Source organism: Cavia porcellus, unplaced genomic scaffold, assembly GCF_034190915.1.
Source record: "Cavia porcellus strain 051 isolate PalLab524CR breed Dunkin Hartley unplaced genomic scaffold, mCavPor4.1 scaffold_12, whole genome shotgun sequence".
NCBI lineage: Eukaryota > Metazoa > Chordata > Mammalia > Rodentia > Caviidae > Cavia > Cavia porcellus.
The window spans coordinates 26,393,468-26,420,557 of NW_026947495.1; the positions used below are offsets into that span (position 1 = coordinate 26,393,468).

General features: G+C 36.5%; 1 protein-coding gene across 1 annotated transcript in view; it reads left to right on the forward strand.

The window, feature by feature from the left end:
* The window catches only part of Ubxn4 (UBX domain protein 4), a 54,185-nt gene extending 28,359 nt beyond the window's left edge, over positions 1-25,826 (forward strand). The window contains exons 7-13 of the mRNA XM_063259011.1: positions 13,275-13,329; positions 14,247-14,411; positions 15,105-15,232; positions 18,225-18,327; positions 20,029-20,160; positions 21,436-21,638; positions 23,633-25,826. Of these exons, the coding sequence (XP_063115081.1) occupies positions 13,275-13,329; positions 14,247-14,411; positions 15,105-15,232; positions 18,225-18,327; positions 20,029-20,160; positions 21,436-21,638; positions 23,633-23,771 (925 nt within the window). The 3' untranslated portion in view covers positions 23,772-25,826. The remainder of the gene's footprint in view (positions 1-13,274; positions 13,330-14,246; positions 14,412-15,104; positions 15,233-18,224; positions 18,328-20,028; positions 20,161-21,435; positions 21,639-23,632) is intronic.
* Positions 25,827-27,090: the final 1,264 nt, after the last annotated feature.

The following is a 27,090-nucleotide window of genomic DNA, read 5'->3' on the forward strand; positions in this document are numbered from 1 at the left end:
CTTTTTCACGTATTTATTTGCTGTTTTGTATTTGCTCATCTGAGAAGAGCATATTTGACTCAGACACTTATTTTTGGATTGGGTCTTCAAATCTTGGAGAACTGATTTTTTTTTGAGTTCTCCATCTATCCTGATAGTAATCCTTTGTGAGGAACAGCTGGCAAACATTTTCTCCCACATTATGGGTTGTCTCTTCCCACTGTTGTTGGTTTCTCTTGATGGGCAAAAACTTTTTAGTAGAGTGAGATTCCAGTTGTTGAGTCTCTGTGATAGTTCCTGTGCAGTTGGGGTTTTGGTCATAAAATCTTTGCCTATACCAATGTCTTCAAAGGTTTTACCTAGTCTGTCTTCCAGCAGATTTAATGTTTCTGTTTTAATATTAAGATCTTTGATCCATTCTGATTAGCTTAGTACATGGTTAAAGACATGGATCCAGTTTTAATCATCAGCATGTGTACAGCCAGATTTTCCAGCACCAGTTATTAACTCTTTCTTCTAGTGAATGTGTTTGGCACCTTTGTCAAAGATAAAGTGGCTTGGTGTGTCCACAGTTGTTTCTGCATCTACTAATCTGTTCATTGATCTTTGGATCTGTTTTTTCCCAGTACCATGCTGTTTTTATCACAGTAGCTTTCTAATATAATTTCAACTCAGGGATTGTGATGTTATCTGTCTTGCTCTTTTGCTATTGTCTTTGCTATTCTGGGTCTTTTCTGTTTCTAGATGAATTTTAGGATTATTTTCTCTAATTCTGTGAGATGTGCTATTGGAATTTTGATTGGGATTTCACTGAGTCTGAATAACTGTTTGGAAGTATGGCCCTTTTCACTATATCGATTCTTCCTACCCAAGAACAAAGGATGTATTTCCCTTCTCTTTTTTTTTTTTTCCCTTCCTTCCTTCCTTTTTTTTTTTCCCGCTTTTCGAGACAAGGTCTCACTGTGTAGCTCAGGCTGGCCTTTAGCTCATTTCGTAGCCCAGGCTGGTCTTGAACTTGCAACTGTCCTCCTGCCTCAGCCTCCTGAGTGCTGAGATTACAGATGTATGCCACAATACCTGGCTCTCCATTTTCTAATACTCTCTTCAATCTCCTTTTTCAGAGTGCTGTAGTTTTCAATGTGGAGATCTTTTATGGTATTTCATTCTTTTGGATGCTATTGTGAAAAGTATTGTTTCCTTGATGTCTGTCACAGTGAGCTTGTTACTTGTGTACAGAAAGTCTGTTTTTTTGTTTTTTGTTTTTTTTTTTTTGTTCTGGAAATCAAACTCAGGACCTTGTGCTTGCCAGGCAGGCACTTATATCACTAAGCTATATCCCTGGCCTCAGGCTACTGATTTTTGAGTTTTGACTTTGTGTCCAGCTACCCTACTGAATTTACTTATTAAGTGTATCAATTTTTTAGTGAATTTTCAAGGTCTTCTATATAGGGTATCATGTCATCTGCAAATAGTGATAATTTTCTTCCTTTCCTGTCTTTTTCCTTTTATTTGTTTCTCTTGTCTAATTGCCATGGTGGATATCCTTGTGTGTTGTTCCTGATATTAGAGAGAAAGCGTTCAGTGTTTGTCCATTTAGTGTGATGTTGGCTGTTGGTTTGTCATAGAAATGGCTTTTATCGGATTGCGATAAAGACATCTATTCTAGTATTCTGTAGGGTTTTCATTGTGAATAGGTGCTGGACTTTGTCAAAAACTTTTTCTGCATCTGTTGAGAGGATCATGTGATTTTTGTCCTTGGCTCTGTTAATATAGTGTATTACATTATGAATTTGAGTATGTTGAACCATCCCTGCATCTTGAGTAAATTCCATTTGGTCGCGGTGTGTAAGCTTCTTGATAATATCCTGCGTTCTGATTGCCAGTATCTTATTGAGGATTTTTGCATCTATATTCATTAGGAGATTGGCCTGTAATTCTGTTTTGTAGTTGGGTCCTTCTCTGGTTTTGATATTAGGGTAATGCTTGTTTCCAAGAATAAATTTGGGAGTATTGCTTCCCATTCAATTTCATGAAAGAGTTTGAGAAGTAGTGGTGTTAGGTTTTCTCTAAATTTGTTGTAGAAATCAACAGTAAATCTGTCAGGGCCTGGGCTTTTCTTTGCTGGTAGGTTTTAATTTCATCAATTTTATTGATACTGGTTTATTTAGTATTTTTATTTTTATATTTTCTTGACTCAACTTTGGTAATTCATAGGTATCTAGGAATTTGTCCATTTCTTCTGCATTTCCTATCTTATTTAGAACACAAGTTTTCAAAGTAGGTATAGATCATCTGGATTTCTGCAGGGTCTTTTGTGATTTCACCTTTTTCATTCCTAATTGTGTGAATTTGAGTTTTTTTTTAAAATAAGGTTAGACTAAGGATTTGTCAATTTTATTTAATCTTTCAAAGAACCAACTCTTGATTCATTGATTCTTTGTATTGGTTTTTTAGTTACCAGTGCATTAATTTCTGCTCAAATGTTTATAATTTCCTCCCTTGTACGAGCTTTTGGCTTAGCCTGCTATTCTTTTTGTAAAAATTTGACATTCACCATTGAGTTGTTTATATGTTCTTGTTCTGTCGTTCACCATTGAGTTGTTTGTATGTTCTTGTTCTGCTTTCATGATACGAGTATTTAGTGCTATAAACTTGCCTCTTAGGACTCTTTTATTGTGTCCCATAAGTTCTAGTATGTCATATTTTTATCATTCAACTGTAAAAACTGTCTAACTTCTTAATTTTTTTCTGTGGTTGTTCAAGAGGTTGCTATTTAATTTCCATTTGTTTATGGAGTTCTTGTGGTTTCTTTGGTCATGGATTTCCAATTTCTTTGTATTATAGTCTGATAATATATATGGAATAGTTTCAGTTCCTTTTCATTTATTGAATCACGTTCTCTGAGCTATTGTGTTGTCTATTTGGAGAATGTCCCATGTGCAGTTGAGAATGTATACTCTGATATTATGGTGTGAAATAATTGTAGACATCTACTATGTCCATTTGTTCAAAAGTATTGTTCAGTTCTATAATATTTCATTGCTGACTGTCTAGTTGATCTGTCTTTTTGTGACAGTGAGGTATTGAGGTTCCACAGTATAATTACAGTGGTGCATATTTGATTTTTTCCATGTCCATTAATATGTTTTAAGAAGTTGGGGGACTGGGGATTTAGCTCAGTGGCATAAGCGCCTGCCTTGCAAGCAGGCAGTCGTGAGTTCGATACCCGGTACCGATAAAAAGGAAAAAGACTTAAAAAATAAAAAGTTGGGCATTGATACTTGTTGCATATACGTTTATGATTGTCTCTTCTTCTTAGATTCTTCCCTTTACAAAGATATAGTGTCCTCCTTTATCTCTCGTAATCATTCTTGGCTTGAAAATCACTTTGTTTGCAAGTAGAATTGCTAACTCTGCTTTTTTTGTGAATTCCTGTTGCATGGAGTATTGTTTTCCATCCTTTGAATTTTAGTCTGTGAATTTCTTTTTGAAGTAAAGGTGTTTCTTGCATGTAGAAACTTGCATGTTGTTGGATCTTGCTTCTTGATCCATTCTGCCAGTCTGTGTCTTTTGATTGGTGAATTGAGACCATTAACATTGATGGTTATGGGGCTCGGGATTTAGCTCAGCAGCTTAAGCACCTGCCTGACAAGTGTGAGGTCATGAGTTTGATCCCTAGTACTGCAAAAACAGAACAAAACATTGATGATTATGACATACATACTGACTTATCCTTGTCATGTTATTTTCCTGTTGTTGGTTCCTCTTCTTTTTTTTCTTCCCTCTAATTGTTTGCTTTCCTGGTAGGTTCCTTTTGTTGGGTTTCGTGTAGTTGTAATCCTTGTTGTCTTTTTCTCAAATGTCCTTGAAAACATTTGGAGTCCTGGTTTAGTGGTCATAAATTTCCTTAGATGTTCTTTGTTAGGGAAGTAACTTATTTCTCCATCAGTATGAAAAGATACTTTTATGGGGTTCATCAATCCAGGTTAAAGATTGTTTTTTTTTAGAGCTGGAAATATTTCACTCCAAGCTCTCCTTGACTTGAGAGTTTGTGCTGAGAAATCAGCTGGGCTTTCCTTTATAGATGATCTGTTCCTTTTCCCTAACAGCTTTTAAGATTTTATGCTTTTGTTGAATTTCTGGGATCTTGACTGTGATATGCCTAGCTGTAGATTTTTTTTTTATAGTGGCTAATTGAAGTTTTGTATGCCTCACTTACTTGTATGTCAGATTCTTTTTTTAGCAGGGAAATTTTCTGCCATGATGTCTATGAACAGTTTTTTTTTTTTTTTTAAATATCATTTGTGGTATCTCCTGCTTTTTCATTGATCCAGTCAGTCTTAAGTTACTCTTCTTTGTCTCGTTTAGCTGCTGCTTGGTTGATTTCTCATAGCCCTTTGTTATTTTTGAGAAGTCATTCTTTTCATGATTACTAAGGGCAAGTCTGTTTTCTATATCCAGGATCCTGTCCTCACAATGGCTTAATCTGCTGCAAATATTAAAAAATTCAGTGGAATTTTTATTCTCTGGGATATCTGCTTTAATCTGCCTTGTGGTTTCTATTTCTTTCCTATGTTGAACATTCACAACTTCCATAATTTCCTTAAGCTCGTCTGTGTGTGTGTTTTTTTTTTCCATATCTGCTCTAGCGTCACTAAGTCTGATCTTTATTTTGGACACCACCTCTGCAGTTATAGGAGACATTTCTGATTTGAGCTTTTCCAGAGCCTCATTCAGTTGCTTTGTTACCACTTCAGAGAGAACAGGTGAGAGGCTTTCAGATTGTTCTACTTCATTAACCCTTGTGTTTGCCTTTGGTGAACTGAATGTTGAGAATTGCATCTATAAGTATCTTCTCTCTCTCTCTTTTTTTTTTTTTTGGTACCAGGGATTGAACTCATGACCTCACACTTGCCAGGCAGGTGCTTAAGCCGCTGAGCTAAATCCCCAGCCCATCTCTGTCTTTTTTTAGTGTTAATTCCTTGGAGAATGCTTGTAAGTTGCTTATAGTAGGTTGCTTTATTGGTGGTATTTAGGACACTTAGGTGATGATTATGTCTCTGCAGTATCTTCCAGGTGTAGCTAGTTGTTGGGATTTTGAGTCTATTTGAAGATCTTACCTCTTCATTTTGTTGGAGATGAGAAGTTGTTGCTTGTTTGGCCTAGTCACTTGTTCTTTGGAACTATGCAACGGTGTTTTCTGTTACCCTTAGTTAATCTCAGTCGTGGATTATCAGGGCCAACAGCTGTTTAGAACAATTATGTCAATTTTGGCTCTAGTGGTACCAGTAACATCAAACACAGCTTATAAAACAACAAATTGAGCAAACCCTTAATTTGCAACTTTTTACCATTTGAACTAATTTTCTGGTTATATAACAGAAAAACAAACCAGATAATTATATGTAATATGTCAATTTTGCCCTTGAGGTTAAAATTTAAAATGGATTAAGGGGAAAATAGAGAAGTGGGAAAAGAAAGAGATTACAAGTAAGGTTGGAAGATAAAGATGGGTCCCACCAATTTGGGGAAACTGGTGCAAAAGACTAGAAGAAAAGAGAGTTGGAAGAGAGATAAAAGGTAGAACAAAACAGAACCACACCCACAAAGAAGGGAGGAACCACTGTCGTACTCATAAAAAAAAAAAAAGAAGCAGAAATAATAAACTGAATAAAACAAAACAAACAAGTGAAGAGAAGGAAAAAAAAAAAAAAAAAAAAAAAAACCAACAGAGAGACTAAGACTACTTCCAGGATTGTCTCTGTGTTCATTGGTAGACAGCCTGTGGAGGCAGAGTCCCGAATCATGCCATTGTATTCCAGTAAGCCAGCCATTGCTTTATAGTAGAGTAGTAGATAGCCTTAGCAGACCTTCCCCGAGACCAGACTCATTGGGCTCACCGCAGTCCAAGCAGTTTCCATGGATCCTTGCCCAGCTGGGAGCTGCTGGAGGAAGCCAGCAGAAGTTCTGGTTCTGGGCTTCCCTGGTGCCACTCCAAGATAGCTTCTGGCTAATCGCTTTCTCCTGTGAGAGGACTGAGTCCTCTGCACTCACCTTGAGCCAGTGCAGTCCTCCACATGTGCTGCTGCTCTCCACTGCTGTGTCTCTGTGCAGACTCGGGGGTTCCCAGATGCCACTGTCACTGTTATTGTGGACCCCCAAGTTCCAGCAACTCCTATCACACAGTTAGTCCAGCTCAATGTGAAGGCACTGCCAGCTACTGCCGCCTTCTTCATTTAGTTTTTTTACTTTCTCTCTGGGCTTCAGTTGACACTTCAGATTCTTCCTGGGTCCAACTGACCTACTTCCGTCCTCCCTTGTCTTCCTCATGGTACTGTATTCCAGCATCTCAATGGTGACTCAGAGAAACGCTGTTTTTTCTGCTGCTTACTGCTCTGCCATCTTACTGGAAGTCCTGTTAACCTTTGGATAGATGATGAGACTACTGCATCTTGCTTCTTGTCCTCTAATTTTGTTTTCTTCTTACTTTTTTTTAGTTTAATTTCTTTGTTGATGCTTATAAACTGCTTATCACAAGTAGTTTTATTGTTAGTATGTAGAACCTTTAGGAAATGACTATTTCTCAGACATGTTTTCCAGGTGTAGTTAGCTTGTGGCTTTTGAGTCTGTTGTGAGAGACCACATCTTCAATATATTGGGAATGAGAAATTGTTGTCTGTTTGGTTTAGCTGTTGCTTCTTTGGCACTGACCTATTACTTTGTTTATCTCAATCTTGGTATACCAAGAAGAACAACTGACTAGAACAATTATGTCACCTTGGCTAAGGTTGTACAATCAGCAGTAAAAGTGGCATCAAACAGCCTAGAGAATGAAAAAGTATGGTAACTATTAACTTGCTGCCTTTAACCATATGCAGTATATGTATAGTCATGTAACTGTCTTAGTTACTTTTCTCTCATTGTTGGGACAAAACACCCAGCACTCAAAATGAAGGAAGAAAGGGTTTATTTAGCTTATAGTTTGTGGAGGTGTCATTCCATACTTAGCTAGCTCCAGGACAGGGTGGCATGGTTGAGGGGTAACTGTTCATGGCAGCTGCAGTGGATACCAGAAACAACCATAGCAAAAGGACAAAAGGGAGAAATAAGCCTCTTTTTGTTCCTTATATTGTATGCAGGCTATCTGTCCCAGAATGGGTACAACACCCACATTGCCAATCCCAGCACTAGGCAGTAAGCCATTCACAAACGCTAGATTCAGCCACCTTTTAAAGGCACCCCCCCATGATTGCACGAGACTTTGAGGGACATTAAGACATAAACCATACATTTCACCCTTGAATATTCCCCTACAAACTCATGCATATTCTTCACATAAAAAAGACATTTAGTCCATCTCCAAGCGTTGCCAAAGTCCCCCAAGTCTCTTCTGAGATCTAAGGCAAACTTAGCTGTAACCCACCTGTGCAAATGAAAATAAAGTTAAACATATCCAATATTTTGCAAAGTTTTTTTGACCAGAGATTGAATTTATGACCTTGCTCTTGTCAGGTAGGAGCTTACACTGCTGGGCTAAATCCCCAGCCCCAACATTTCCAAATTCAATGGCACAAGATGGACATTTTTATTCCAAAGGTTACAAACAAGGGTACACAAAGGATTAGGAGAAAAGCAAGTCCAAAATTCAGTAGGGTAAACATTGTTCTGCAGTTCCATGTGGAATATCCAAAGCAATCTGTAGTAAATTGTGAGCTCCAAAAGGCTTGCATGGTTTTACCAATGTGGCACTTTCCAGTGCTTATAGCTCCCATGGCTTCTCTTTTAAGCCTATTCTGCTCAGTCCTTACAGCTTTCCTTAGATGATCCATATTCTTGGCTTTCCCAAACTTCAGAGGTCTCCATTGAACCTTTGGCCTCATCCTCACAGCTATGCATTTTGCCCTTTAGGGACACATTGTCTGGACTTCTAGGCCTTCTGAAGTTAGGATGAAAGCCTTTTTAACCTCAGAACTCCTGCATTCTGTATGTACTTAAAACCAATGCTATGTGGACAATGCCATGGTCTACTGTCAGCTGGAACAGTAGCTGGACTTTCCTTTCTTTTGGCTATTAGGGTCAAGTGCCTGAATCACTGAGCACTCTTTTGTTTTGGGTTTTTTGTCTTTTTGAGACCAGGTCTCACTATTCAGTTCACTATGTGGCCTTGGATTCACTTTGTAGCCCAGGCTGGTTGGTCTCTTAACTTGCAATGATCCTCCTACCTAAGCCTTCCAAGTGCTGGGATTACAGGAATGCACCACCATGCCCAGCTTCACTGAGCACTCTGAACCTGATTGTGAGGAACGGATTCTGCATATGATAGCCATTCTGGAACGAATGTGGCCATTGCTACCATTCTGGAGCATAGTGTGGCTACCACCATTCTGGAACATGGTACCCTGTGGCTTTCTCCTCAAAGCAAAGTTTCTATTTTGAGTCTTCTAAGATTGGAGATTTGCTGCTTCTTGTGATGCTCCCAGGCCATCTTTTCTATTCTTTTGTTCCTTCTCAGCAATCAAGATTTCATATCTATCTTTACAATTCTTCGCATTATTGGAGCTTCTTTTTTGGCCAGATGCTCAATATTTTAAATCATTCTGCTGGGCTATTTGCTCTTGGTTTGCAACATAAATCTGGCTAACAGCCCCTAACAATAGTCATGCCATCACCTCAGTATTCCTTGACATTTCAATATTGTCTTGAAATTTCTTTTGCCAGATTAGTCTGTCACCCTTAATCTCAGTCTGTGGACATTAGCAAAATGCAGACAAACTTTGCCAAGCTATAACACACATCTGGACTCCCAGCGACCAAAGTGGTCCTTCTTCCCACTTGAAGCCTCCCGAGCCTGGTCTTTACTGCTTTTCTGTTCTTTTGAGCTCTGACCAGGTGTCTATACAGAACAGCCTGAGTCGTTCCAGTGCTACTCTTTCAGGCAACATCTCCGTACCTTTTTGAACTCTTCCCACAAGCCATATTTCCAAAGGGTCTTGAATCACATGAGCAGATACATTGCACTGTCTCCACTCCACTGGTACCAAATTCTTCGTTTTCTCTTATTGTTGGGACAAAATAGCTGACACTCAAAATGAAGGAAGAAAAGGTGTATTTAGCTTACAGTTTTGGGGGTTTCAGTCTATACTTAACTGGCTCCAGTGCAAGGTGGCATGGCTGAGGGATAACCATACATGGCAGCTGCAGCAGATACAGAAGTGACCAGAGCAAAAAGAAAAGAGCAAGTGTCTTTTCCTTCCTTATATTGTATGCAAGCTATTTGCCCCAGGGCAGGTGCAGCACTTACTCCATCATTCCCAGCACTAGGCAATGAGCCAATGACAAACACTAGATTCAGCAGCCTTAAGAAGGCTTGCCCTACCAGACCACAAGAGGCGTTGGGACATTCAGACATAAACTATAACAGTAACAAAATGTAAAGCAAACCAGAGAATTGTATATAGTAAATGTTCTCTCAATATGGTGATTTTACTCTCAAGAAAGAAATTTTAAAAGGTGTTAGGAGCCAAAAAAATAGAGAAATAGGAGAAAAGACAAAGATTAGAAGAAAGACTGGACAACAAAGGATGATTATTTGAACTTCAAGAAACTGGTGAAGAAAGGAGGGAAAAGATAAGAAAGAAAAACAGTAGAAGACGACAACAGCAAAAAAACAAACAAACAAACAAAAAAAAAAAACACAAAACAAACCCTAGAAACAATGTTCAATCTTATATACAAACAAAATCAAGAAAAAAAGAAAACAAAATGAAGGCTGGACCTGAAGGTGCAAGGTTGAGTTTGAGGCCAGCCTGGGATACAAAGTGAGTTGAAGGCCAGTCTGACCTGTATAGGGAATCCCTGCTTTGGGGGAAGAAAATAAAACCAAAATTTAAACAAGGCAAATAATGTGTACTTAAGAGGATGTCTCTGCTGTCACTGCTAGACAGAGTGGGCAAATGGAGCTCAGATTCTAGTTGATTAATCGCAGCTAGCCAGCTTTAGCTTTACAGTCGGAGAGCAGATAATCCCAGGAAGCCTGTACCTTTAGTTCCACTGAAGTTTAGACTGGATTCTGGCCGTAAGACTGAAATAATAATTTGTTCAGCCTGTAATATTTCATGTGCCTCCTGCTTGCTTTGCTTGAACTTGGCATCCTGCCAGCTTCAACTCAGCTGGTAGACCTCCTGCCAACTGAAGCTTGGCTCTTTACCTCACCCCAATACTGGGAGACACTAGATGGAGCCAGGCTGCAGTAGCTCTCAACTCATTTGGCCTGTCTCCAAGTTGGCTACTGGCCAGTTGCTTTCTCCTAGGGCATGTCCAAATTTGAATAACTCACCAGCTACTATAGTCTATCATATCCACTATTTACTGTTACACTGGTGGTTGGCTTCTGGGTATGACCAGACCAGTAGTCATAGTATGTGTGCAGATCTGAGCTGCTGCGCTCATGTAGCCCTGGCTCAGGGAGAAAGTGCCGCTTGCCACCTTCTTCATTGAGGTCTTACTTTTCACTCCCCATGGGCTTCAATTCTTGCTTCAGATCCTTGCTGGGTCTTGGGGAATCCACTTCGCTCCTCTTTCATTTCTGTATTCCAGCAGCTTTTTTTTTTTTTTTTAATAGAAAAGAGCAAAACAGAAAAAAGTGTAAAAATAATACAAAATTAAAAAAAAAACTAAGAAATCACTAGTTGATAAATTACATATTGTTATCTTAGAAGTAGTTGCTCAAGTCACAAAATCAAAGCCTAAAAAAGTGGACAAACAATGATAGTACAAACCATTCTGTTTGATGAACTAACAAAAACTTAGTACTGTGGTTATCTTGCACACTTATACATATAGTTATACTCTTTAGAGCACTTTCTTTCCCTTTCATTATCTCAATATCTGTTACACATTTTGGATCTTATTACTCTTGCAGTTTATTCTATCATCTTGACACCCACTCTTGTTTTATTTTTGTTTTTTGAGACAGTCTCACTATGCAGTTCAGGCTGGCCTTAAGCTCACTGTGTAGCCCAGGCTGGTCTCAAACTTGCAACAGTCCTTCTGCCTCAGCCTCTTTGAGTGTTGGGATTACAGGCATGCCACCACCATGCCCCCAATCTTGATTGTTTCTCGGTTGTTTATCATGCTACCATCTTTCCAGAACTAAGAGTTCTTAGCTTTAGTACTAAAATATATGTTTTTTGTTTTCTTTAAATTTTTGAATTTTTTCATTATTATATGTGTTTTATTTTTACTTTTTTTGGTACCGAGGATCAAACTCATGACCTTGAACTTGCTAGGCAGGCGCTTATGCTGCTGAGCTAAATCCCCAGCCCTATATGGGCTTTATTAAAGTTAACCTCAAATATGAATTTACATGAAAACATCTGGGAAAAATAATCATTGAATCCAATTTTTTTTTGTTTAGAAAAGTGTCAGACTTCAAAGTTAAAAGAATCATATTGCTACTTTTTGTTTTTTCTGGTAGACATAATTTCACTTAACCACTGAAAACCTCAGCATGTATCTCCTAAAAATAAGGAACAGTTGGTGCTGGGGATTTAGCTCAGCAGCATAAGTGCCTGCCTTGCAAGTGTGTGGTCATGAGTTCGATCCCTGGTACCGATAAAAATGAAAAAGACCAAAAAAAAAGGAACAGCTCAGGATCTCTGGTCTCATAGCAGGAGGTTTTTTGGGGGGAGAAGGAGGTATCTTTGAGATGGTCTCACTGTACAGTACAGGCTAGCCTTGAACTCACTTTATAGCTCAGGCTCGTCTTGAACTTGCAATGATTCTCCTGCCTCACCCTCCCAAGTGCTGCAATTACAGGTGTGCACCACCACACCCCCCACCTCAGCAGGATTTGTAACCTAAGCCAGTACTTTGGTTCCCAGTTCATATACTCAAACCCTGTCCTTTTCAGTGCCCAGGAAGGCAGAATGGCTTTTAAGAAGTACATGCCAAGATGAAGATGTAGCTTGATAATAGAGCAATTGTGTAGCATGAGTGAATCATGGATTCAATCCCTCTAGAACTGTTTAAAAGAAGAGAAGAAATAGATACTAAATTGGTTCACTGGGCTTGATGGTCTGTATCTGTGACCTCAGCTACTGAGAAGATTGTGGCAAGAAGATCGAAAGTTCAAGGCTAGCCTGAGCTAGCCAAGGTCCTGTCTCAAAAAAATAAAAAAGGGTAGTAGTATAATTCAGTGATAGGGCTCCCTAAGTTCAGTCCCCAGTACTAAGTGGGGAGCAAATAGATACAAATTATAAAATTATACAGTAAGATCAGCAGTGTCAGTATTTCAAATTTTCCCAATTGTCTCAATATTACCTTCTTTAAAAATTTCCCAATTTGGCTGGAATATAGCTCAGTGGCATAAGTGTCTGCCTGGCAAGCGCAAGGTCATGAGTTTGATCCCCCAATAGCCCCCAAATAATAAAAAAATCCCCTGATTTAGATTTAATCATGGATTGTTCATTGCATTTAATTTAGGCTTGCTTTAACCCAAACAATTCCTTTGTTTTTGTTGGCATTTTTCATGATTGGACATTTTTTGAAGGGTGTAGGTGTTTCTAGACTGTCCCATGATCTGATCCATGTTCTGCCATTATTAGGTTTTGGTTAAATTTTCATTAAAAACATTACCTAGGCAATTGTTTGTCCTCATTATTCATACCAAGGGACAACTAACATCAGATGTATACATTATTAGTGATATTAAGTTTAATCATTTGATCGATGATATTTATTGGATGCCTGTTATTAATGTACTCCTTTCTAATAAAATTCTTTGAAATGGTGTGAATATCTTGTTTTTCAGAAACATTGCTTCAGTGTTTTTGATGTGGTTTTTGCTCAGTTATTTCATTGATAGTTAAAACCTTTTTCCCTTCCCAGTTTTATTCCTTCTAAATTCCTTAGCTCATATTCTTTAGAGAAGTGTTTTGGTCCTTTCTCCCTACTTTCTGCATCCTTCTCTTTTTCTTCAGTAGACATACTATTGCACATCAGCACATCTGGTTAAGAAAATTTTGTTATGCTGTACAAAATCAGATAGGTGTCATGGACTGTGCCTGTAATCCTGGCCTTTCTTTATAGTTTTTCATTTTTTTCCTCAATTTTTTATTTTAATATGTTACGTTTGTACCAGAGATTGAACTCACAACCTGGCACTTAGCAAGCAGGTGCTTGTGCTGCTGAGCTCTAAACCCTTAGCCTTTTCAGTTGTTATAGTTAAGTACTTATCTCTTAAATGTGTTTTATTTTTAAGTGATATGCCTCAGTATTTTTTCTTTTAAACACAGACTAACAAAAAAACTTGAAGAAAGGAGAGAAGAGAAAAGGAAAGAAGAAGAACAGGTAAAGTCCATGCACATAGTGTTCTTTTACCTTTCTCAAGTGAGAGAAGTTTTGATTGTTTCGTTCTATTTGACAGACTCCAGATGATTTCCTATGTAAGAGCAGTGTTGTAGTGAAGGGAATTACTTGTTGTCTACACTCAGATCATAGTTTATACTTTATGATTTTGTTTTGTTTATAAATTGCTAGGAATACTATTTTTTTCCCTTAGCAGTAAGTCCTTTACATTAAGTATAAAAAGGACTTGAACTAAAATTATTAGACTGGAAGCAGAAGATCAAATTTACTAATTCCATTTTGTGACAAAGAAATAGGTAGATATTCTCAAGCCAAGTATGGTGGAACATACCTGTAATTTTATCGTTCAGGCGGCTGAGGCAGGAAGATCACTGTGAGTTTAGGGCTAGCCAGTTCAGCACCAGCTTGAACTACACAGCATGACCCTCTTTCAAAAAAAAAAAAAAAAAAGACATGTAGATACTCTGCTGAACTTTTTTGGTCATGTCGCTGTATCCTAATGCACCCTTTTTCTCACCATGTGCACTTCACTGCATCATCTCTTTGTAGCTCTAATATGTGTAAGTTATCATTTCCTTTCAAGTCGCTAAAGCTAGGACACTGCCTTGGTCATCCCTGGAAGGATGCATATTTGTCCTAAAAACCAAAAGACCTGTAATTCTGCTTGCCTTCAGATTACACTGACTGTTATAGTCTGAAAACAACTGGCAAAAATTTCAAAGGTTGGTAGCCATTTGTCTAATAAACTCTTAATAAAACTCTTAATCTTTATTTTTATGAAGTTCTTCTGTTACAGCTGTATCCTACAGTCCACTTTCTGTGCAATCAAAATAATACCTGGGGCGCAAATTACCAACTTTTGTTTTTGGCTCATAAAATTTACTTTTTCTTTGATTCAGAGAGAGATCAAGAAGGAAATTGAAAGGAGAAAAACTGGAAAAGAAATGTTGGACTATAAAAGAAAACAAGAAGAAGAATTGACAAAAAGAATGCTGGAAGAAAGAAACAGAGAGAAGGCAGAAGATAGGGCAGCACGAGAACGTATAAAACAGCAGATTGCACTGGTGAGCCTTTTTTTTTAAATTCCACAGTTTTTGTGATATTATTTTTCCATGCATAAGGGCTTTGGGTTATAGCCAGCAGTACACACAAAAATAGTGGGCATTAGTGTTTTAAAGAATATTAGTCCTGTGTTTCTGTTTATTAGAAATTATATATTGGATTAAAATAGTTAAAATTAGATTTTCATAAATTACTTTTCTCTTGTTACGAATTTGTCAGTAAAGACAACTTTCAAAGATTGCCTAGAAAATAAGCTAATAATTGATTATGTTATTATGTAACAATTTCAAATAAAAAAATGTTTTTGGGAGACATCAAAGGATTTAGGCACATCATACCCACTCCCCTTTGGATGGTTTGTAGCAATTGTTTTTAGAATTCAGCAGTTGGAATATATATATAAAGATAAACCTACCTTAATACCAGTTGCTCATTTGATCAGTTAGCAAATATTTATTGAGCATTTACTGTGCTAGACCTTGTTCCAGGTTGTAAGATACAGTGGTGAGCAAATTCATGTCCTTGTCTAATAATAACTGTGGTTTCTGACACAGTTGATAAAATTAATGTCAGATTCAGGATGACCAAAGTTCACATAGATTGAAAGGATATATTTGTTTCTTGTGTTGGAAATGTGTGAATAGGTCATTCTGGTAGTGAAAGATAATTACATCTAACAATGTTTTAATTAAAAGGATCGTGCAGAGAGAGCTGCTCGTTTTGCAAAGACAAAGGAAGAAGTAGAGGCTGCCAAAGCTGCTGCCTTGCTGGCCAAACAGGCAGAAATGGAAGGCAAGAGGGAATCATATGTCCGAGAAAGAAGGTATTTCTCGCTGGATTCATTGATTGATTGATTTGAGGTGGGATTGATTGATTTGAGATATAGTTTAGGCTGGTCTTGAATTCACTATGTTGGCCCCAGGTGGCCTCAAACTCTTAGTGATCCTCTTACCTCAGTTTCCAAGGACTTTTAAAAAAGCAGTATCTTAAGCTAGGTGTGGTGGTGCATGCCTATAATGTTAGTCCTGTGGGAGGCTGAGTCAAGACTCAGCCTGAGTTCAAGGCACTCCGGGGCAACTTTGTGACTTAGCAAGACCCTGTCTCAAAAATTGAAAATTTAAAAAGGGTGGGAGGTGTAGCTCAATAGAAAGGCCCTGAGTTCATTCCCCAGTGCCTAAGAAAAGATAGTTTTCTCTGTCAAACATGATGTTGCACTCATATAATTAATCCCTGTTTCTGATGAGGCCAGGGCTAGAGGATTGAGATTTCTAGGCCAACTTGTGCAACTTAGCAAGACCTTGTCTCAAAAAAACAAAAAGGAAAAAGAAATTAATGCTGGGCATGGTGACATATCTGTAATTCGAGCACTCAGGAGGCTTCCTGCCTAGGCTATACCTAGACCATATGGTGAGTTCATTGACACATAGCCTGGACAACAAAGCAAGCGCCTGTCTCAACATTGGTAGGTAGATATGTAGATAGATAGATACATAGATAATAAACTTTTAAAAAAAGTATAGGATCGTGGTGCTGAGGCTGTAACTCAGTGGTAGAGTGCTTACCTAGTAGGCTCTGAGTTTAATGCCATAAATAATTATCTTACTACAAAGTTATAGTGACAGAGATATTGTCATGCTGATATAAGGGTGGACATATCAGTCACTGTTAGTAAAGCTGAGTTTCTAGAAATTGCTTTGGTGATACAAAAACTATTAAATGGGAAAGTAATGTTTTCAACCAGTTATGCTTAGACAGCTAGTTATCTACATACAATAGAATGAATTTGGGTCCTTAACTCACACCATGTAAAATGCTAGCTGAAAATGGATTGCCAAAAAATAAGTAAATAAAAAATTCCACCAGGAATATAGCTCAGTAGGCACAGCACCTTCCTGGCAAGCACAGGGGTCGATTCATGGTACCAAAAAAAGAAAAAGGATTATCTACCTAAATGTAAAGCTATGTGAACTGTAAGGTTTTAGATGGAAAAAAGAAACTGATCTTGGAAGAGGCAGTGCATTCTTAGACATTATGCTAAAGGTGTAAGCATCAAAGGACACAGATTAGACTTCATAAAAATTTGAAACCTTTTCGTTTCCTAAACTGAAAAGACAATACATAAAATTGGATAAAATATTTTCAAAATGTATATTTAATAAGGGACTTGTATCCAGAATGTGAAAACTTAGAGCCTAACAGTATGAAGACAGCTCAATTCAGATATAGTGAAAGGATTTAAATGGGCATTTTTCCAAAGAAGAAATGGCCCATATGCATGTGAAAAGATGGTCAATTTCATTGGGGGACACAAAATTATAAGTGATGATCACTTGCCTAGTGTTTTAGTTACTTTTTACTCGTCGCTGAGACAAAATACCTGATGCCCAAATTGGGAAAGGAAAGGTTTATTTCTTACAGTTTTTGGAGGTTTCAGTCCGCACTCAGTTGGCTCCCAGGCAGGCGGGCGTGGCTGAGCTGCCTTTCATGGCGTCTGCAAACAGCAAGCGGGAACCAGCAAAGAGCAAGACACACCTTCTTTCTGCCATTACATCACATCCTGGCTCCACCCCTATGTGGGTGGAGCATTGACACCATCAATTCAAGCACTAGACAGTGAACCATCACAAATGAACAATGCAAACTCATGAAGCCTGGGAGACAGAGACATAAACCATGACCCCTAGCCACAGCAAAAAGCAGAAAGAAAAGCACATATACTCCATAGTAAGATACCACTTTGCATCTGTAAGAATGCCTGAACTTGCTGGGCATTGTAGTGCATGCCTTAATCCCAGCACTTGGGAGGCAAGATTGCTGTGACTTTGAGGCTAGCCTAATGTACATAGTTCAAGGCCAGCCTGGACTACATGGTGAGACCCTGTTTCAAAAACAAACTAACAGGGGCTGGGGATTTAGCTCAGCGGCATAAGCGCCTGCCTTGCAAGTGTGTGGTTGTTAGATCCCTGGTACCAATAAAAAAAAAAGAAAGAAAGAAAAGAAAACTAGTGAGAAAACAATGCCTAAATTTAAAGAGATACTGACAAATGTTGATGAGGAGGAGATCGAGAGAATTTGAAACTTAACCTACATTAACATTGGGATTATAAAATGGCAAAAGGTGTAGCTATTTTGAAAAACAATCTGGCAGTTCCTTAAAACGTTAAATGTAGTTACCATATGACCTAGCAGTCACTCTTAAATACATATCCAAAAGAATTGAAAGCATATATACACAAAAACCTGTACATATGAATATTCTTAGCATTATTCATAATTCTCATATTCAAAATGTGGCAGTAACCTAAGTAGCCATTAAAAATGAATAATAGGTAAACAAAATGTATACCTCCTAAAACTGTAAAATGTTTACCAATAAAGGGAAATAAAGAACTAATGTGTGCATAGATGAGAACCTTGACAATACAATGCTGCATATAGATCATGTGTTGTATGATTCACAAGAGGCAAATCTATTATGTGCCTCTATGATTCACAAGAGGCACATAATTGATCAAGTGCAGGAGAGGAATGAAGAATAATTAGTAATGGGTTATTTGAGATGGTATGGTAAAGTGTTCTAGAAATAATGGTAATGGTTACACAGCTGTATTGAAAATCGCTGAATTGTACATACTAAATGGGTGAGTTACGTGAATTTTGCCTCAATATAGTGTTAATAAAATAATAAATGAAAAACTGACGTGAAATCTATTGCCATTGCACATTTCTTTTTATTTCTTGTACACCTCCATTTCCATTTGTTAATGATATAGTTTGAGAATATGTAAAGGTACTAACTTTAATTTTTTTTATAGCACTGTTGCAAGAATTCAGTTCCGTCTGCCTGATGGTTCTTCCTTTACAAATCAGTTTCCTTCTGATGCTCCTCTAGAAGAAGCAAGGCAGTTTGCAGCACAGGTGAATTTAAGTCTTGAGTTGTGATAAAAATGGATATATAAGTTATTAAAATGTAGAAGGGAAAATGTTAAAGCAGAAATTGACACATAGAAGTAAATTGTGAATTTACCTTTGAAATGTGATCCTATTGGAAATCTAGATAGGGTATTCCAATATTACATTGTATGTCTTTGAAAATAAGTAGTTTCCTTTTTTTTATTGTCTGGTTCCTTATTCAGAATGAATTCTGGACATGTCTTTTTGGATCCAGATTTATATATATGCGGATATTTTTCTCGTATGTTCTTATATATGACTAGAAGGTTAAAATTAGGGAGTTGGGTGTTAAGTTCTCATCTTTCTACCACCCCTTTTCCCCCATTTAAGTCTTGTCTCTCACAGGCTGCAAGAGGATATTGAAAAATCTTATCTTCCTGCATTCTTGAACTGGGTTGGACAGTATAAAAACTTAATATAAAAACCCTTTCTCCATAAGTTTTATACCAGCCCGAAATAGGCATATTTATTCTTTGTCTTGAAACTGCCCCGTGTCCCGTACCCTGTGTTATATTGTTTCTACTGCAGATAAATGAAGAGAGGGTACTTGAGAAAAAAAACTACAACTACTTCAGTACAATGACTTTTTTATATTCTTGTAAGTCCTTATGTTAAAAGTTGAGAACAGTTTATGTATATGATCTGCATATGTTCCTATATATGACTAGAAGATTAAAATTAAAATTGGGAGTAGGGAGTTAAAAACTAGGCTCTTTGAAATCCTCTAGGGAAAAATAAGTGGTGGTTTTAAGATTTTTACAGGTATAGTGATTTAATATTGTAAAGGTAATTGTGGTGTAAGTGCCTGGATCTGAGAGTATGTTTGTGGAATAGGTAGATTATGGACATTGAGACAGGAGGCATTTAACTTATTGAAATTATACCCTTGTATACCTCAGAGATACTACAGGTTTGGTTCTACACCATTGCAATAAAGCGAGTAATATAAATTTTTCGGTTTCCCACTGGATATAAAAGTTGTATGTTATACTGTAGTCTGTAAAGTCTGCAGTCATATCTAAAAAAAGTAAATGTTGGAAAAAAATAACAAAATAACAGACACAAGCGCATGTCGCTAGCAAATGGTGTTATCAAATGTACTCAACTCAGAGTTGCCACAGACCTTCAGCTTACTTAAATAAAAGCGAACAGAAGTCTGTGCAAAGCACATTACAGTAAACTGCAATAAAATGAGGTGTACTTGTGTATAAGGGAAATACTGGTGTGTTCTGGACTTTTAATAGGAAGTACCTATAATCTGTAATACATATTTATGAGATGTTAACATACATTCGCCAAGTAATAATAATAACTAATGAATAACTGCAGCCATACTTAATGGAGATACATAATTGTCCTTTTTTGCAGTGCTGGGAACAGACCCACAGCCTTGTACATGCTATGACTCCTGCTCCACTGAGCTGTACACCAGTCCATAATTGTCATTTTTAGTCAGATTATTTATCAAGTTTTTGAAACTGTTCTTGCTATTTTGTGGTTATCTTATCAACTGTAAAAGCTTTTTAAATAAGTAACTTTTCAGTTTACATTTATATAAACTTTATGAATTAAGACAGTTTTAATTATAGCAATCATTTTTAATGCTTGTGAATGATACAGTATCATAGTTTTAACATTTGTAAGGTTTTTACCGTTATGTTACAGACTGTTGGCAACGCTTACGGTAATTTTTCATTAGCAACCATGTTTCCCAGGAGGGAATTTACCAAAGAAGACTATAAAAAGAAATTACTAGATTTGGAACTTGCCCCAAGTGCTTCAGTGGTGCTGTTACCAGTATGTATATGCTTCCCCCACCCCCCTCCCCTTACACTTTTCTGTTTGTTTTTTTTTATTAGCAGAAGGGAAAAGCAAAGTTGTCCTGGGGTGATTAAAATCCAAATTATACAAAAAAAACATAAATTTTATGCACTTACTCTGTGCTTTTTGTATTTTTATTGCTCATGTCCTTACAAGGCACTAGTTTAGTTTTCAGTTTTTTCTTCACTTATTTTTGTCTATAAACAGTGATCAGGAGAACGATTTGGGGATGACAATGCACAATGTATATACCATTGTTAGCCCAGTTGATGTACTTTAAAATTTTTTGGTCATTTTTTGTTTCTTTTTTCTTTCTCTGTATGTTTGAATAAAATGGATTTGAAAAAAAAAGTCATCTGAAGAAAATAAAACAATACAGAAACCAGGCATGATTGTATACTGTTGGAGGTTGAGGCAGGATCACAAATTCCAGCCCAGCCTGGGCAACTTATTGAGACCCTGCAAGACTTCTTAAAAATAAAAAATGAAAAGAGGCTGGAGATCCTGTCACAGAATTTTTTTAAAAAAGAAAAATATGTACTAGGCCAGGTGTGGTGGTATATGCTAGCAAGCTTGTTTGTAAGTCCAGCACTTGGGATCTGAGGCACAAGGATTGCTGTGAGTTCAAGGGCAGCCTGGGCTACATAGTGAAACTCTGTCTCAAAGTAAAAACAAAACAAAACAAATGTAAAATATCTGTCTAATATATAGATTTAATGTCTTTTGTTTATATATGACTGCTCTTTACCGTATCTTTAAAAAATATTTTAATATAAAAATAACAATTTCAAATATATTATCCTGTTGGATCCTTACAACAATATTTTAATCTCTGATGAAGAAAGGCTCAGAAAATTTGTCACCAAGGTTCCAGGTGACAGAGCTGGAATGAGATCCTGGTTTTCTATGTCCTGGTTAGTTTATTTTCCCATAGTCTGGAGTTCCACTCTCCAACACCCACCTAAAGCAACCCTATATTAATGTTTCATTTTTATTCACTGAGTTTTGAAACATTGTTTCTCAGCAGGAAGATTCACCATTGGGAACTGTTTTTAATGTGTATTTACTCTTTAAGATCAGAGTTCCCAGAAGTTTACATAAATTTGGGGATAGAGGAAAAGTGGTCATTCTTGCAACAAATTAAAATCCATAGGATATCATTTTCCAAATAAAAGATGCAACTAAGAACCTTCGGTGATGTAATTACGGTGATACAATCTTTACCTAGGTTTGTTATATTTAAATTCCTAGGCAGGAAGACCAGCTACATCCATCGTACAGTCCTCCAGTGGAGACATTTGGACATTGTTGGGGACAGTACTTTACCCATTTCTTGCCATCTGGAGACTGATTAGCAACTTCTTATTTAGTAATCCTCCTTCTACACAAACTTTGGTGAGAACACTACCCCCAGAAGCTTCAAACCCTGCATCATCTGGCAAATCAGAAAAAAGGTATATATCTGTTTTCTCAATTTATAAAATACTCAGGTAATGGCCAATATCTTTTTCAACACAAAGAATTGTGTTATGGATACTTTACTTTGTTACTGGTGTATGTGTGTCATCCCTTCATCCCCGTGTGGTAGAAAGTATTCTAAAACCTGTTCTATAGAAAGCAACTTCTAAAAATCATTCCATTAATTAACTTCCCTTTATAACTATCAAGGTAGATTACTCCCTACCCCCCATATGTAATTCCTTTCTTGCTAATCGTGTTTTACCTAGTAAGGTAGTTTGTTCCGTTCCATTAACTAACTTACATAATTTATCTAGAGGAGTCATTGTGTTTAGATAATTTTGACCCATGTGGCTCTTTGATCTGGTGGCTGTAAAGTAGTCTTCTGGATTATTTAGAGAAGGATCAAATTGAGGAAATTAGATATTAAAACAGATGCCTCTAAGGATTATTTTTAATTACTCTAAATCAAGAGGCCTTACTTTTATTGTAGATAGCAAAGTTTGAATGGTAATACAGGTAACACTAACAGTTTTCACTCATGTACAATCTTAACTGAGCATACAACAAGTAAACAGGAAGTACTTTTCTAAAAAGTAAGATTACACTCCCTTTTTATAGTTACTACATTACATACTGGTACCTTTGTTCATAAACTTAATCTTTTCCATGATTCTTGTCAGAGACCAAATTGGACAAGAACCAAATTGGATTTCCAAATAAGGTCAACACTGAACGTAACCATTAAATTTGTTTTGGTTTTAATCCAATTTTTTGGTGACTGGAATTATGAAAAGAATTGTTCACATTGTTTTGTTCACAAGACTTATCATGAGGTACCACTGTATACAGTATTTGTTCTCATTAAACACTTTCATGCCTTTAATAACATCTTGTATCAGTCCTGTGCTATGTACTGAAAATCCTTGCCTCTGTCTCCTATCAGTAGGGAGATGCCTACTCTTGCATTCCATTGAGTCTGTAGGTAATTTATATAGATACTATGACTAGACTGGTTGTCTTTATCTTGACTTATTTCTTGACTACTAAGAACAAAAACCAGTTACATTCTTCTGGCAATACTTAAGTGGAGGACATGGAGGAATTCTTCTGTCTTGTCTTAGAATAGCATTTAAAGTAGACCTTTTTAGTACTGAACTTGAGAACTCTTACGTCAGATTGAGAAAAAAAATGTGTTGAAGATACATCTAAGAGGGTAAAGTTTTGTTCTGTTGTCTCTCCCATTGTTACAAATTTTTTTTTTTTTTTTTTTTGGGTACTGGGGATCGAACTCACGACTGTGTGCTTACAAGGCAGGCACTTATACTGCTGAGCTAAATCCCCAGCCCCCACAAAAATTTTTTAGCATAAATTTCACTCTGATTTCCTTCCTGTTTTCACATGCAGAAGTCCTATTTGTTTTTAGTTGTAAATCATCCTAAAAGATTTTGAGAGGATTAAAAATCACTGATTAACCATTTTTGTCATTTAGACCATGCCCAGAGCTTTGAATAGCCTCCAGGGTGTTATGTAATTATCAGCTTGCATAAATAAAAGAGGAAAGATTACTTAACATATGGTTACACTCTTCTTTTTTTTTTTTTTTTTTTTTTTTTGCGGTACCGGGGATTGAACTCATGACGTTGCACTTGCCAGGCGGGCACTTATGCCACTGAGCTAAACCTCCGGCCCCACTCTTCTAAATTTTAGTAAATCATCAAGAAATACCAGACTTGGAAATAGCAAATATGGTTTGGTTGGTTTGGCTTAGCAAACTGATAAATTACCAAAAGGCTAATACAATCTAGGATACTGCATTGGTAGATAAAATTGTCTCCCTTACCTTGGAGTTAAAAGTAAAAAAAAAAAAAAAGAAGAGATAAAATAAGCTGCTTGTACTCTTCTAATGAAAGTTTGAAGGAATTTATCTTTGAATTACAGTTATTTTCATTTTATATCATCTTCCCTTTTCTCCCTCTTTGTATAACAGGGAGCCAGTCAGAAAAAGAGTGCTGGAAAAACGAGGGGAAGACTTTAAAAAGGAGGGAAAGATATATAGATTAAAGACTCAAGATGATGGCGAAGATGAAAACAACACTTGGAATGGAAATTCTACTCAGCAGATGTAGTGCAATAAGTATAATATGTATAGTAATCATTGTTTCTATTATTCTACTGGAGAAGTGGGTCTGCTTTATGTTTTCCAACTGATCTATAAAGTGTCTATTCCTGCTTAGTGGGTATGGTTAAAGTGTTTTAACTCAAAAAAGCCAAGACATAAAATAACTGGCTGCTAGGTCCTTGCATATAGTAACAATTGCTAGATGCCTAAAAGAATTAAAAGGTCTGCCATGGCCTCCCTCTATCAGCTGCTTCTTTAGTACTTTAAATACCCTTTAGTCTGCACTCTCAGATGACATGTTTCGTGTAGAACACCTTTTTCTTCAAGACTCTTTAGGCCCACACAAAGTAACTGGTATGTCACTGAGTAATTTGACTCCTAGAGCATTTTAACTAGCCAATCAGATGATAACTTATGTTAAACTTTTCTCTCTTTGCTCATTAGCTGCAAGCAAAATCTTGTAGGTTTTAATCTTACTTAAATACTGAATAAAAAATTTTTCCAAAAATCAAAATGATCTTATTTTTGCTTTAAGCATCTTTTTATTATACAGGGCTCTGTTGAGGTCATGCTTCTTTGAACCCCTGTATTCCTAAACTATCTTAGTAAAATAGCTGACTACTTTATCTTAAATATCACTGAAGGAAAGATATTTTCTGGCACTCATTGATGGCATTTACTGTTTTTTCTAGGTCAGTGAGGCATTACTTTGAATAACTTCATGGTCTTTGTTCTCATCTGATACAAAACAGATTAAGAACACCTAGTCTATAACCTGGTGTTCTGTCTCACCTTTATTCTGATGTTTTATACTTAAGTAACCACACTTCTGGGACCTAAAGTACCTGGTGGTGTAGGACAAGAAGTATGATAATACCTTTACTGATCTGATTATTAAGAGATTCTTAGAATTAACATACCAAGTCACATAATTTTGGTAGTGGAGACCACTAAACTATTGATGTTTGAAAAAGGGTTTGTGGTATTTGCTTTGTTTTTAGATTGAACAATACTGCTTTTGAGTCAATATATGTGACGGTTTTGACTTTATTTCGTAATGGGAGGAAGAAAGTCAGCAAGCTTTATGTTTTCACTAGTGATAAAACGGTGAGTTTTAAAAATGGTAATAGTGTTGGCAAGGATACAGTGAAAAGAGGCCATGCTGTTGGTAGGAGTGAAAACCAGTAGATCTTTGAATATTTTGTACACTGTGCTCTGATAATTTTTCCTAAAGAATGATGATACAGATAAAGATTAGTTGAAACATCGTAAAGTGTATTTATTTTACTCACAAGTTGGAAAACTAATGCTTTCTGTAGAAGCAATTTTTGTTGAGAAATGGTACAGTACTAATTCAGTAACTCAGTTTAACATATGGTTTATTGGGCATCTATTATGTGTTGGGGAAAAGAAGCAGGCCACAGAGCTGTAGGTACACTATGATACCAGCTTTGTAAATACATTTTATATATAGATAGAACTACATATTAATATATGCGTAAAGAAAGAAAACAGCAAAACAGTAATAGTGGTAAGAGTGGTTATATGTGATTCTAGTTTGCCTATTTGCACCCTTATATTTTCCCAGTCTGACAGTGATCCTATTATTTACATAATTCAAAAAGTGGATTTGAAAAACTTCCAATAAGAATCCTATTTAAAGTTTTATCATCTTTTAAAACTGCAGCAGTGTGTAATTTTTTAAGTAAACCTGCCAAATGAATGTGATCTTGTTACACATTTATAAAAACATTGAGTACCTCAAATCAGTTTGTTTAAAAGAAAATCAAATATAAATCTTAGAGAAATGTGCATAAAATATATTATCTTTAATAGGAGAATTCCTCCATTTTATCTCTTTAAAAATATGGTAAGATATCCAAAACAGTATATAAGAATATAATATGAAGTCTCCCTCTGGCATTTGCCTCCCATACTACTATTCCCCAGATGTAAACTCCATTAACAGTTTCTTATGTGATTTTTCAGAAAATTTTTATGCATATATAAACAAATATGTAATCTTTATTTTTAAATAAATGGGATCATATTATATATACTACCCTGCATGTTGCTTTTTTACTTATAGTCCTAAAGCTCTTTCCCTGTCATCACATAGCTGCCTCACTCTTAATAATGGGCTGAATGGCATTTTACTTGATGTAAGTACCCCAGCTTATTATCCATGCTCTGGTGGCATTCAGTGGTTATTAGAAATGTCTTGTTTGGTTTTGTTTTTCAATTTCAGTCATTGCTACAGTGAACATCCTTGAGAATGTACTTGTTGAATATGTTTTTATAATTCACTAAGTTAAAGGGTTTTTGTGGCTTAGATTATGAAAGATATCAAATTGGCTACTTGAAAGGCTGTGTAAATTCAACCCTCCACCAACAGTTTATGAAAATGTTTTCTCTTGCCAACACTGTATTATCATGCTTGTCAAAAGGATAGATGAAAATTTACATGCAGTTTATATGCTTTGTGCTCATCTAGAATGAAGCTAACCATCTTTTAATATTGTCATTTTGACTTACTTTGAAACTGCAGTGTTTTCATATTTTTCTTGATTTATAAGAAAGTCTCTTTCTAGCTTATATTGTAAATATTTTCTATTGATTAATATGTGGATGGTAATCTTTTGCCACAGATTTATCAGTTTTTATTTTTTTACTTCTTTTTTGGTGGCATTGAGGGTTTTCTCACTGAGCTATATCCTCAATGCTTTTTTATTTTTTTGAGACGGGATATTATTAAATCGTCTAGGTTAGGTTTGAAATTGTAATCCTCTCACCTCAGCCTCCCAGAGGTGTGTAGTACCATCCCCAGCTCAAGTCTTGCTACCTTTCTTTCCTTCCTTGTAAAAAAATTTTAATTGGGGCTGGGGATTTAGCCCAGCGGCATAAGCACCTGCCTTGCAAGTGTGCAGTCGTGAGTTCAATCCCCGGTACCAATAAAAAAATTTAATGATTGGTATATGTTTACAATACATAATAAATGTTAATCATGAGGAATTATATATTTACATAGTAAATCTTGATCCTTTTTACTACTTCTCTGCTTTTTCCTATCTCCCCCAAACCCAAGACCCTGTTCCATCTCCAGAGTCTGTTTCCTATCTTTTTATTTTGCTCTTTTATTTATACTTTTGTGCTTCTCATACAAGAGAAACCATGATACTTAACCTGTGTTTGATTTATTTCATTTAGCAATGTAGACTCAAGTATGTCCATTTTCCTACAAATGGCTCAGCTTTACCCTTTATTGAGTGAGAAGTGTACCATTTTGTGTATATACCACTTCCTTTTTTTCTTTTGTCTTTTTTGAG